Consider the following 13,671-nt stretch of genomic DNA (forward strand, 5'->3'; position numbering starts at 1 on the left):
CCTTCATCAATCTAATTGCCATAAATAAACAGTAAGAATATGTATTCAACAACAAAAAATTTACCTGGCTTCCACAAGTCCAACAGTAGTCTCAAACATAATTTTGATATGGGCATTGAAGTTTTGTACCAGAGGAATAAGTTTAGAGACAAAGCAGAATTGCAAGTTCCCCATTGATATCTGCTAGTTAAAGATGAAGAACGCCACACCCAACTTCTCAATCGTTGCCCTGGTTTTGCAAAGACTTACCATTCTTGGAATCTAGAGATCTCCTAAAGTTCTTTCCAACAGACAACATATTCACATCAAGAAACCCAAAGTACACACACACGCGAACTGCTAAATATATGGTGACAAACATCTAGCTTTGCCATCGTTCATACTGCAAAAGGTCAACTACTTCTGAGCTCTGCTAAAAGATCAAATGACAATCCATCCAGCTTTGTTAGGTCATACTGCACAACACGAATACATCAGATAACGTTCTAAAATTATGACAGTTTCATATATAATGTATCAACAGATAGTGTTCTAAAATAATGACAGTTTCATCTATCATATATAATGTATCAAAAATTATACACAGTTTCATATGAAAATTATATTAACAGGCAAAGGCCAAATGGCGTGGGACCTGGATAGTTCCCAAAGTAGTTCCTGATAAAAGGTAAGAGTGGTATTAAAATGACAGCCAAAGGCCCTAAGGGAAGTGACCTGGATAGTTCCCAGTAAGTAACTCCTGATAAAAGGTAAGGGTGGTTAGTTCACGAGCAAGGACTCGAGCTACTAGCCTACTATATCTCATTCCAATCCTTCCTTCACCTCAAAGAGCTATGCAAGCTACTCTTACTGGGCAGTAGTTCACAAGGCAAGTTTCATCCTGGAAGTGGGAAGAAGGATCTCCCTTGCCTCCATGAAGGGAGGCTTTAATTATATTATAGCACCAATGGCCCTATTCGTTACTGAGAAATGACGTGATCAGCAACGGAGGAAGACCACATAACCAAATTATAGATTATTACAAGAAATTTACAACATCTGCATCAAGCATAAAAATGAGCTAATCAATTTTTCTAAAACTTCTTCAAATATCACAAAATAATCCACTCCGTCCATGCCAGGAACTCCCTCTCAAAGTCTAAAATATCCAGTTCAGAGAAGAAATTAAAAAAAACACTCATTATCCTCTACACAAAATGCTCCTTACGTCCTAAAGTCTCCAGGAGCAAGTATTAATCCATCATTTAATCAGACAAGCAAAGATGAGACAAATAATCCAGCATTGGAACATCAAATTCCTACAACATCCAATGCAAAAAAAGTTTCTTTAAGCTGAACTGAAATCAACCCCGAGGCAAAATTTAATTTCATCGCTGCTGCAGCCATAGCAAATACAACAGAAACCTTGTTACAGTGAGTTAAAATTATCTTTCTGGCTGCGCTCGATGGGAAAGAGAGTATTATTATGCTAAAATAAAATGCTAGTTCCGCAAACTTAGACACCCTATCAGGATCACCCATAAGAGTTTACAACATCGGGACATTTATAAATGCAGCTAAAGACAACCAAGATGCAAAGAAAACAGTAGTTGTAAAGGCCATATGTTGAATATGATATGAACCATAGATTACAGTTGATTAGACAAAAAGAATCAACTTCTATTATAATAGGATTTGCTTTAGGCAATGAGAAGATTACAAGCATCATGGCTTCAATGAAACTACCATGACCTGTTGCTTAACTATCTGAATCCCTGACTATGAAGTGAAATATGACACAAACACATAGAATACAGTTCTGCCATCCCTAGAGTGCCCTACTCTGATTATGCCATAGAGTGCGAAAAGACCCCCTCGATGATGGACACATCTTGTTAGCTGACATCATTGGATTAATGATAAATCTTGACCCGTATATTTCACTGCCCCTTGCTTTTTTCGAGACCACCATGCATTCTGCATTATCATTGACGAAAGCAAAGTCAACAGAATTCACCATAAATCAAACAAGTGCAGGCAGTGCATCTCAACCCCAAGTCTAACCAGATCAGAATCAAAATGAATAGAAACTGAATGGCAACATTGCAAATTTTCACCAGAATCTTCATACCAGTGGCTCATCATCAGAATCCCTTGATCCAAAATCAGATAAAGATCCCTGATTATCCTCATCTGTTGTACGGCTTCTTGTTTTCGTGTTCTTCATAGTTCTACTGGAGGTCTTCCTAGAAATGGTAACATGACCACCTTTTTTACCTTCAGAACCTGCAAGTTAAAAACATTGTACAAAACCCAACAGAATTGATCAAACAAACTGCAAGTCAACTGGGAAGAGTTAGTATATAAGTATCCTGTTAATTCATTTCAAGAAAAATTAAACATAACAAAGGAGATTTGCATTAGTAAGACTGTAAGACCCTTGAATTTAGTTAAGTTTCATAAACTAAATGAAAAAACAGACACTCATATGTAAACCACGTTAATAGGTTAGTCGTCACTATTATGGCACAACTCAGCATAAACACAGCAAACAAAAAGAACTCAACCCATCTGCTTAGAGATCTTTTTAAAATCTAATTTTCAGCTCTATATCTATCGACTATAATGCAATGAAATTAATCAAATTGCTACAGTATTTCTGACTAAAAATTGTTTTCAAATAACCAAGTAGCAAACATAATAAATAATAATAATATCAATATCAATATAGTAATGAAAGGGCAAAGAACACATACTCCTTCACCTTGTGACTAAGCATACCACCACAAGGCTAATTGTAATTATCATCTTATCATTCTTATCAAACATATATTATTCAATATATGCTTATATATCTAGTCTTGTTTATCTCATTTTGTATCAAAGCCATTTTGTAGGTTGGCTAAAATACCTCATGAACCTGTAATATCCCTCTTGGGAAGATTACCCCAAGGGTGCAATTTTGAGCTAGGGCTTTCAATAAACCATGACAGAACTGCATTTCATAACAGTAGTGCACTATTCCTCAATCTATGAAACAGTGATACTCTATTTAATACACAACTAATATAGTAAAGAACCCAAGAAACAGTGGATTCCACAAGCAACCATTATCAAATAGGACAGATTCAACTGGCAATCAACAGACTTAAAATGGTCAACAATCTCCCAACAGTGATATCAAATCAAGCATGATTTCTAGGCTACAGACCAATGTTGCACGAAGCGGGAGCGAAGCGGAAGCGTTTTTTGGAAGCGGGGACGCCGAAGCGTCATTTTCCAAAAATCTAGGAAGCGAAGCGTCCGCGGAAGCGTCTGCTATATATATATATATATATATATATATATATATTTTATATTTTTTTGCATTTATACTCAAAACAAACATCCCAAATACCAAATTAATTGTAGAAGACATGAAAACATGCATATTTTTGCATAAATCAAGATAGATATAACATCCATTGTACATTAATGATCTAGAATCTAGATTCTTCTCCTCTTGTCTAGCCTTTGCCTCTACCTCGATTGTCTAGGGATATTAGTCAACATTGCCCAATTTTGATCAAACTACCTAATTCAAGACTTAAAATATGGTAGAAAAAGCTTAACATGTTTGATCGATGATTTTGACTTGATTGAAAGGTAATTTTTTGCTAAGGGCGTGCCGCGTGACAAAGGAGTTCAACAATTAACACCACCAACACCAGGGTACATATAGGGCTTGGTGCTCTTGATTAAATGCTAATCGCATACCTTCATACTTGATATAATCTAATGAAATGCCACAATCCCATTGATCCTGAATACCTGAAAACTGTTAAGTCTGCTGAATTTTGAATAGGATATGAAATTCTATTTTCTCCATATGAAGTCCAATGAGGCTGGAACCACTCTCAAACATTCTGAGTCATTTCATGGTAATGTTAAAAATTTAAGTAAAAGGATGAAAATGAAAAATAAAGGAGAATGTCACTTTTACTTTAAGAATTTAACATTACCATGAGGGAGCATCTGCTATATTTATATTTTTTTTTGCTTTCATTTATCACCCTAACCCAAGGTGGACCCACCCCCAACAAGCAAACTCACCTAAAATTTAAAAAAAAATTGAAAAAAAAACGATTTTCTAAATGCTTTTCCGGAAGCTTTTCTGGAAGCGTACGGAAGCATACGGAAGCGTCTGGGAAGCGCCTGGGAAGCGCCTGGGAAGCGTCTGGGAAGCGCCGTACGAAGCGCACTTCGGAAGCGCCAGCGCTTCCAAATTTCCAGGAAGCGTCTAAAAATTTCGGAAGCGCGCTTCCGGCCAAGCTTCCTAGGCGCTTCCGTACGGGACGCGCTTCGGGGCTTGGAACCGGGGGGGGGGCGCTTTGTGCAACACTGCTACAGACTGCAGCTGGCCCCTTGCTGCCACGTAATCATATCAGCACCCTTATTAACCCTTGCGTCCTCCTGATCGTGGCCTATTTGGTCACTCACAGCCTCAGAAAAAAGTCTCTTAACCCTACGCTTCCTCAGGAAGTTAATCCTCAGCCTTCCGCTGCCACAGGAAGGTATATATCAGCCTTCCGCTTCCTCAGCAAGATAGATTTAGCCCTTTCAGTGTAACCAGATTAGTAGACAGTGGCTCAAACAGAGGTGTGCACAGGCTCAGACAGTCGGACAAAAGTACTATTTGCTCAAATTAAGGTGCAAACAGTGGTTTGGATGAAGGGTTAGACAGTGACTCAAACAAGAAGACTATGGTGGCTAGCACAGTGGCATAGGCACCTCAGCTATGTTGAAGCAGCGATAATTCTTTGGATGATGCAACCGTGACCTATTTTTGATGGCTCAATAATTAAACTCTGTGCTAAATACGTTTCACCTCAGGCTTCATAACAGTGACAGAACCCTGAACCAGTTGTGGAAGAATAGTGCTTTTGGTACCTCGGACACAGAATTGTTGTGGCATCAGACCATCCTTTATCTCAGTTGTGCTACTGGACTGTGATTCTGATTACACTCTTGACAGTGGCTTGAAGCTGGTAATCTCCCTGTATACCATTGCCAGACTATGGTGTCATGTTAGCTGTGAACCAAAGTATAATCTGAAGACTGAGTTACTTTGGGGCAGATTGAAAAATAACACTCAAGTAAGTACATTACTCAATGTTATTAAAGAAGATCTTATGGAGTGGCTTGTTGAAGTGAAATTGAAGACTCTTGAAGAAGTTATTTGAAGATATTTGGTTGGGTACCATGAAGACACTTTGAAGAATTTGTGGAGACCTTGTTTGAAGTCTTTGTGGAGTGGTCTTGAAGAAGATCCCAGATTGGAGCCCTCTTGATGAGTAGCCTTGACTGACCTTGGAGACCTTGCTGAATACATTTTGGTGGGATATCTTGAAGATAACATTGAAGGCCATGATGCATCGTTGATGTCATCATGAGATAACGTGGAGAAATTGCTTGGGTATGATGAAGAGCAGTGGTGACACCTTCTAAGAGATCAAGGTTGTCATTGATGATATTGCGTGGATACTACAGTGAAGCTGAGGATTGACGGGGATCGTTGAAGAAGAACTTGGGAGCTGTGAAGAATAGCCTAACATATTTTGACAAAGCAAAACTAAAGGATTGGTGTCCTTGGAGTTGGTGCTCCTAAACTAAAGGTTGGTGCCTTGCATAAGATAGGGTCGAAGCCCTCGAAGCCCTAGGTCAGAGCCTCACTAAAGTCCAAGTAGGTGCTTGGCACATCCCAAGTTGGAGCCTGGGTGTCTTCATCAAGGGTTGGAGCCCTACCTATATTGTACTTGATTCATTGTAAAGATTATATTAATAAAAGCAATTATTTCTATTGTTCATTTTGTGTTTTAAATATAAGTGATCTAACTGTTAAAAGTAACAATTGAAAAGAAATATTGATTAACCCCCCCTCTCAGTGTTTTCAACAATTGGTATCAGAGCCAGTACCTTCACTCAAAGCCTAGCAGCTTGAAGGTTGATCATTTAGAACACAAATGGGGAAGTCAAGGAAGAAAGCCTCCAATCCTCCTAAAGATGTGTCCTCATCAACCATCAAATCTGAAGACAATCAATTTGCGAAGATTCCAGTATTCAATGGAAATTTTGAGATATGGAAGATAAGAATGAGGAATTTCCTAGTAACTCAAGGCATTGATGTATGGAAATCAATGATTACTGATGACCCAGTGAATGAAGAATCCAAGGAGTACGATGCAAGAGCTATGAAGACAATCTTGATTGGTCTACCAAATTCAATCAAGGTTAATTTGGAAAAATGTTCGTCAACAAAAGGCTTATGGGACAAACTTCATCATCTTCACTCAAAAGGAGCATTCATCACTAATCAAGAAGATGATGTATTGCAAGAAGGAAATCCAAAGACCATCAAGATAGTTGAAGATAAGAATGATGAGTATAAGACTAAGGGAGACCTAGTAGATGAAGAGGATGAAGACGATTCTGAAGAAAATCTTCTTACTAAACTTATGGCTGTCATCGGAAAGATTATCAATTTGAAAAAGGAAAACGAGGAACTTAAGAAGAAATATCTAGCTGGTGACCAAGACCAAACAAGGAAGGAAGTTGACCTTGTCAAGCTTCAAGTACAAGAAATAGATGAAGAGCTCGCCAAGCTCAAGGAGGAATTTCATCAAAACAAAACAAAGCATCATGAAAAAGTCATATCCATGAAAAATCAATTGGATAAGGCAAAGAAACGAGAAGATACCTTGTCAAGTCACCTTGAACAAAGGCACAAGAGCTTGAACAAAATTGAAGCAGAGATTGATCAATACAAGGTAGAGGTCTCCTCTCTAAAATCACAACTAGAAGAAGCAAGAAAGCTAGTACAAGGAGCTGAGAAGACAACGAAAGCATTGGCAATCATAGAAGGACAGGTTGATAAAGCAGAAAAAGAGAGAAACACCATCATATGCCAACTAAAAGCGAAGGATGAAGAAATCTTCAAACTAAAATCCGACATCAACCTTCTCAAGGCCGAAACACGTAAAGCTACAAAGATCAAGGAAGAAATGGAGAGCAGTGTAGCAAAGGAAAATGAGGAAATCTTCAAAATGAAGTCAGATATCGTCTCCCTTAAAATAGAAGAAAATGAAGCTACTTGTATCAAGGAAGAAATTGAGAAACAACTAGCTAAAAGGAATAATGACTATTAAAAATTGGAAAAAGAAATTCAATCTCAAGAAAAAGGTTGAAGGGATGGGCAAAATATTAAAGAGCTCTCAAGCCTTGGATGACATGCTTAGCCATCAAAGATCTCCATTTGATAAATCAGGTCTTGGCTATGAAGGTGAATCCTCAAGCAAGGGTGACCATACTTCAAACAACAAGGACATAAGGAAGTCTGATGGAAATAATGATGCTCCCAGTTCCAGCGAAGGAAAGGAGAAGAGTCAAGACAACTATGGAAGAAATCCTACTCCAAGGAGAATTGCAGATGGTGTCGAGAATACAAAAGGCAATGAATATCATCAAAGAATCCCAAGGCAAAAAGACTTCAAAAGTACATCAAGGAAATCTCCATCTCCCAAGTACCAAAGTTTATTTCTTGGTTATTGTTATTCTTGTACAAACTTTGGGCACATGGCAAAAGATTGTAGGGCATATCACAAAGATAAATATAATGGTCCCCATCAATCTCTGAGAAGCAATTATGCAAGAAGTCATGAATTCTTATTCATGAACAACATAGAGTGCTTCAAGTGTCATAACATTGGACATATGGCACGTGATTGTAACTTGACTTGGGCACCTACTCAAGCCAGAACTATGCCAGAGAAGAAAGTTACACGAGTATGGAGAAGGAAGCAAATACAATCCGAAAATCTCTTGAACTCTCCAGCCAACAACACATGTTGTTGACTTGATCTTCGACAATCTAAGCATTTGATGGGGAGACTCTACCAAAAGGAAGACCATGCATACAGTTAGGAGAAGCTTATGATGATTAAGCATTCTTGCAGAAGTTATCCGTGAATGAGCCCTATGAAATCCTTGATGAGCAACATGGACAATCATCCTTTGATATATCATCTCTTGGGAGCAATTCCATTGAAGAACATGATCCCTTATTCATCCATGAGCTATTATTAAAGATCTTGTCCACTTGATCACTAAGCAGGTAATCTTTCATGAGCTAAAGGAGGTCATGTAGACAGGGGGTGTTGGTTCATCACATGAATAAATGTAAGCACATCTATCATGAGTCACATTGCTAGAAAAAAGAGCACCATGATAGGGGGGTAACATACCTATGAAGAACTGCTTTTTGAAGAAAACAAGCAGCTTGACAGGGGGAGTACTTGGGCACCCCGTTTGCCATTGATGTCAAAGGGGGAGAGAATGTTGGAAGGGCAAGAATATTGCCATCAGTGACAAAGGGGGAGGTTGTTAATCAATGTTGTCATTGATGTCAATATTGCATTGACCGAGACGTCAATATTCCTAAGATGGCTAATGATAGTCAAGACTCTTATTTGACAAGAATACCATGAATAAAGATGTCAAGCCACTGAGAAGAAGTCTTGTCCTAGATGCCTATTGTTCATAATGGATCACTGCACTATCATGATGACATATATGGTGACATTACATTTGATGACATGGAAAATGAAGGAATTGAAGATCACTTGATGACATGATGATTAAAGACATAACAAGTGGAGACCTCACTTAAAAACACTTGGTGACAAAGAAGAAGCCCATACTGTCCTAATCATTTCTGCACTAAATAACGACCAGTCACATTAAAAAATATTTTTCACCTCCTTAGAGGCAGAATCTCATTATGAGACCTAGACCATCTTTTAGAGCATAATTTTGCCTTTCCAATGAGCTATTACACAGCCCGAAACTCCAAGCGGTTTGAAAGTTATGAATATTTGAAGTTAATTTATTAAATCTGGACATGGAGCTGACCTGAGCAGCCTAAACAAATCGGCCTCCAAACAGAGGACGTGACTGTTCATTTCATAGACGGAAAGGGTATATAAAGAGAGGTTCGGACCTCTATTCTCCTCAAATAAATTTGGTGAAGAATTAAGAAAGAAGAGAACAGAAGGTAAGGAGGCTGAGCAGAAGTTAAAGACTTAACTGTATGGTCAAAATTTGTGTTTGGAATATTTTAAAGACCTCAGACTTGTTGCTTTAAAGACTTGTGCTACAAAACTTGGTGTTGTGATTTCTTTTCATGACTTGAACATCCTTGACAGCTCTTTGTATGAAACTGTGGAGACTTAAACCCTATAGCAGGACCAAACCTTCTTCACTAGCTCGGACTATATATATAAACTATGGACTCAGAGGTGTAAACAAGACAATGTTACAAGCTCAGACCTTTGTCACTGTAATCAGATTAGTAGACAGTGACTCGGACAGAGGTGTGCACAGGCTCAGACAGTCGGACAAAAGTACTATTTGCTCAAATTAAGGTGCAAACAGTGGTGTAGACAGTGACTCAAAAAGAAGACTATGGTGGCTAGCACAATGGCATAGGCACCTCACTTATGTTGAAGCAGTGATAATTCTTTGGATGATGCAGCAGTGACCTATTTTTGATGGCTCAGTAATTAAACTTTGTGCTAAATACCTTTCACCTCAGGCTTCATAACAGTGACAGAACCCTGAACCTGCGGTGGAAGAATAGTGCTTTTGGTACCTTGGACAAAGGACTGTTGTGGCATCAGACCATCCTTTATCTCGGTTGTGCTACTGGACTGTGATTCTGATTACACTCTTGAGAGTGGCTCAAAGTTGGTAATCTCCCTGTATACCAGTGCCAGACTATGGTGTCATGTTAGCTGTGAACCAAAGGATAATCTGAAGACTGAGTTACTTTGGGGCAGATTGAAAAAGAACACTCAAGTAAGTACATTACTCAATGTTATTAAAGAAGATCTTGTGGAGTGGCTTGTTGAAGTGAAATTGAAGACTCTTGAAGAAGTTATTTGAAGAGCTTTGGCTGGGTACCATGAAGACACTTTGAAGAATTTGTGGAGACCTTGTTTGAAGTCTTTGTGGAGTGGTCTTGAAGAAGATCCCAGATTGGAGCCCTCTTGATGAGTAGCCTTGACTGACCTTGGAGACACTGTTGAATACATTTTGGTGGGATATCTTGAAGATAACATTGAAGACCATGATGCATCGTTGATGTCATCATGAGGTAACTTGGAGAAATTGCTTGGGTATGATGAAGAGCAGTGGTGACACCGTCTAAGAGATCAAGGTTGTCATTGATGATATTGCATGGAAACTACAGAGAAGTTGAAGATTAGCAGGGCTCATTGAAGAAGACCTTGGGAGCCGTGAAGAACAGCCTAACATATTTTGACAAAGCAAAGCTAAAGGATTTGTGTTCTTGGAGTTGGTGCTCCTAAGCTCAAGGTTGGTGCCTTGGATAAGATAGGGTCGAAGCCCTAGAGGTTGGAGCCCTACCTATATTGTACTTGATTCATTGTAAAGATTATATTAATAAAAGTAGTTATTTCTATTGTTCATTTCGTGTTCTAAATATAAGTGATCTAACTAGTAAAAGTAACAATTGAAAAGAAATATTGATTCACCCCCCCTCTTAGTATTTCCAACAATATCCATGTCAAAGGTGTTGATAAATCTAGGTCATCAATATTAGGTGATTTCTCTTCTTTAGATAACTGCTTGTGAATGCTTTTTACTTTCTCAGATTAGAATCTTCCTATACTTAGATTATTAGTGTTCTTTCTCATCAAATAGCGACCAATGCATAAACCATAAAAAGGCAAGAGACACAGAATATAGGCTATCAGCCAGGGCCAAAACCTCTCTTTCTTAAGAGGAAAACCCGAATAAATTCTTCTTCTTATAGAGATTCCAATTGAAGAATACCAAGAACAATACCGTTCACTTATTTGCTACCCCAAGACCAAGACACAAAGTTTCCTTGATCAAATCCTTAGTCCACGAACCTTCTGCTCCTTCCTTCTTCTCGGCTTCCCTTCAACTTCAGCTACTTTCTGCTTCAAACCTTCACTAGTTTCAACCTCCTAGAATTAGGTCTTCTTTGCATAGGGACTCCTTCTAGCTTGCCTCGACTTCCTCTTAAACTTGCCCTACTTCCAACTCGGCCACCTAAGAGGATTGTAATTCCTCTTGGCTCTTTTTGCAGCAAAATTCATCTTCCTTCTTCGCGCGTGTATCCCAAAAACACACCTAAAAAAGATCCAAATGGTACCAAAGACCTCGCTCTCCCTTTGCTTCACTTTGCTAGCTATAGGACTATCTTTCTTGACCCTTTCGCTACCTTTCGCACCACTTACTAACTTCAGACCTTGAACAAAAATACTTGCTTTGAAATGAGGCCGAGTGGCCTATTTATAGTTGTTTGCCATGATAATAAGCTGACTTGACATGAAGATGAGCCGACGTGTCCTTTGGTGAAGATATTATTATTCTTCTTGAAGCCGACTTGAAGGAGAGGTTTTGTTCTTGTCTTGGAGGGCTTTCATACTTATTTCATGACTCATACAAAATGTAACATGCCCAAGAAGGATCCTTCATACATGACATTGACTCAATTTGACTTTTATGACTAGATGACAAAACCTAAAGGCTAACAATGGGAGCCATTACTAAAAATAAAATTCCTTGCTCATGAAACCCATAAGAAAAGCATTCAATAATAATTTCATTTTTCTTCTTTTCATCGATTACATAAAATCACGATTACACATGTTATTATGAAGACCGAACCTAGTTACACTTTTGAATAAAAAGCAACAATTTTTCCAATCCATTTTTGTTGTTCTATAGATAGTGTTTTCTGCTAGAGATGTTGAAGACTATTACGATTTGTTTGTATTAAGAACTTACTTCCCAAGAGATATTGTCTCCACTTGGCTAACGCGTGCATAATAGCAAGCATTTCCTTGTTCTATGTAGACTTGAGACGTTCTTGCTTATTGAGATTCCTACTTTCAAACATGATTGGATGATCATCCTGCATTAGTACCGCTCCTATGCCAAAACCTGAAGCATCACATTCAATTACAAATGGTTTTGAGAAGTTTGGAGTTGTCAATACATGGGCATTAGACATAACTTCCTTCAAGTCTTCAAAACACTTTTTTGCTTCATCATTCCATCGAAATGAGTTCTTCTTTAGAAGGTTCGTTAGGGGTGCGGTTATATGGGCATAGTTTTTAATAAATCTTCGATAATACTTCGTCAATCCTAAGAATCCTCTTAGCTTGGAAATATTAACTAGTTTGGGCCATTCCTTTATAGCCTTGATCTTATTAGGATCTACTTTTACTCCTTCCTTAGATATTATATGTCCGAGATACTCTACTTCTTCTTTCCCAAAAGTGCATTTGGACTTCTTGGCATAGAAGTGATGCTCTTCTAATATAGTAAGAACTTTCTCCAAATGTTGTAGGTGCTTCTTCCATGTTTTACTATAAATTAGAATGTCATTAAAGAACACTAACACAAACTTAGATATGGACGGAATAGCTTGTTCAAACTAGCTTGGAATGATTTTGGTGCATTGGTTAAACCAAAAGGCATTACTTTAAACTCATAATGACCTTCATGTGTTTGGAACGCAGTTTTCGTTATCTTCCAACCTTATTCTAATTTGGTAATACCCTAACCTTAAGTCCAATTTTGAGAAATATTTAGCTCCATGTAGTTCATCCAAAATTTCATCGATAAAAGGGATTGGAAACTTGTTTTTAATTGTTATTTTGATTAATCCTTGATAATCGACGCATAATCTAAGCGAACCATCTTTCTTCCAAACTAATACAACTGGAGCAACATACAGACTTCTAACTTTTTGTGATAAATGCCACATTTTAAAAGATTCTGGACTAATCTTTCTATTTTGGTTTTTTGATGATGTGGATATTGATATGGTTGATGTTGATGGGATTTGATCCTGATTTGACTTCAATTGTATGCTCGATTTCTCTTTTTGGAGGCAACTTCATTGGAAGGTCTTGGAACACCTTTTCGTGCTTTTGAATTAGTTCTTGAACTTTAGGTGACTCTTCGTTAATCATAATTGAAGTTAGCATTTCTAATTGATGATGTTGCACTAAATAAATTAGTGCTCCCTTCCAAATCATTTTCATCATCTGAGATGATGATACAACTTGATTCTCATGGGGTTGGAAAACCATATAATTTGTATTTCTGCCCTTCCCATTTAAATTTTATAAATTGCTTCTGATGGTTCGCAGAGTAAGTGCCTAGGGTTTGAAGCCATTGGATACCTACGACCACATCCACTCCTCCAAATGGTATAGTGTAGAACGGAGATTCTAGTTTATAGTCTTGAATCTGTAATTTGACTTTATGCCATTTCCCTACTTTTTCAATTTTCTTATCGTCAGCTACCATAACCTTCATGTTGGGCATGGGAAACGTAAAAATGTTGAGTCTTTTCGCCATAGTTGAGTCCAAAAAGTTGTGGGTGCTTCTGTTATCAATCAAAACCATTATGATGCTCTTTTTGATGTGTCCTTTTAACTTTAATGTTTGGGGCTGAGATATACCTATCATGGTCGATAATGACACTTGCGGAATATTCTCGCTATCTGGTTCTGGAGAAAATTCTAGAGAATCTTCGATTTCTTCTACATTTGATTCTTCACTGTCTGAACCATTAGTTGCTTCATATTTATA

At 38.0% G+C, this 13,671-nt stretch overlaps 1 protein-coding gene across 1 annotated transcript in view; it reads right to left on the reverse strand.

The window, feature by feature from the left end:
* Nucleotides 1-1,638: 1,638 nt before the first annotated feature.
* Nucleotides 1,639-13,671, reverse strand: part of LOC149206075 (sister chromatid cohesion protein PDS5 homolog A-like) — a 224,097-nt gene continuing 212,064 nt past the window's right edge. The window contains 2 exon segments of the mRNA XM_089395279.1: nt 1,639-1,956; nt 2,111-2,265. Of these exon segments, the coding sequence (XP_089251405.1) occupies nt 1,885-1,956; nt 2,111-2,265 (227 nt within the window). The 3' untranslated portion in view covers nt 1,639-1,884.

The sequence above is a fragment of the Pinus tabuliformis genome, chromosome 1_2 (assembly GCF_031772625.1).
Source record: "Pinus tabuliformis cultivar Carrire ecotype Pingquan chromosome 1_2, CPIR1, whole genome shotgun sequence".
NCBI lineage: Eukaryota > Viridiplantae > Streptophyta > Pinopsida > Pinales > Pinaceae > Pinus > Pinus tabuliformis.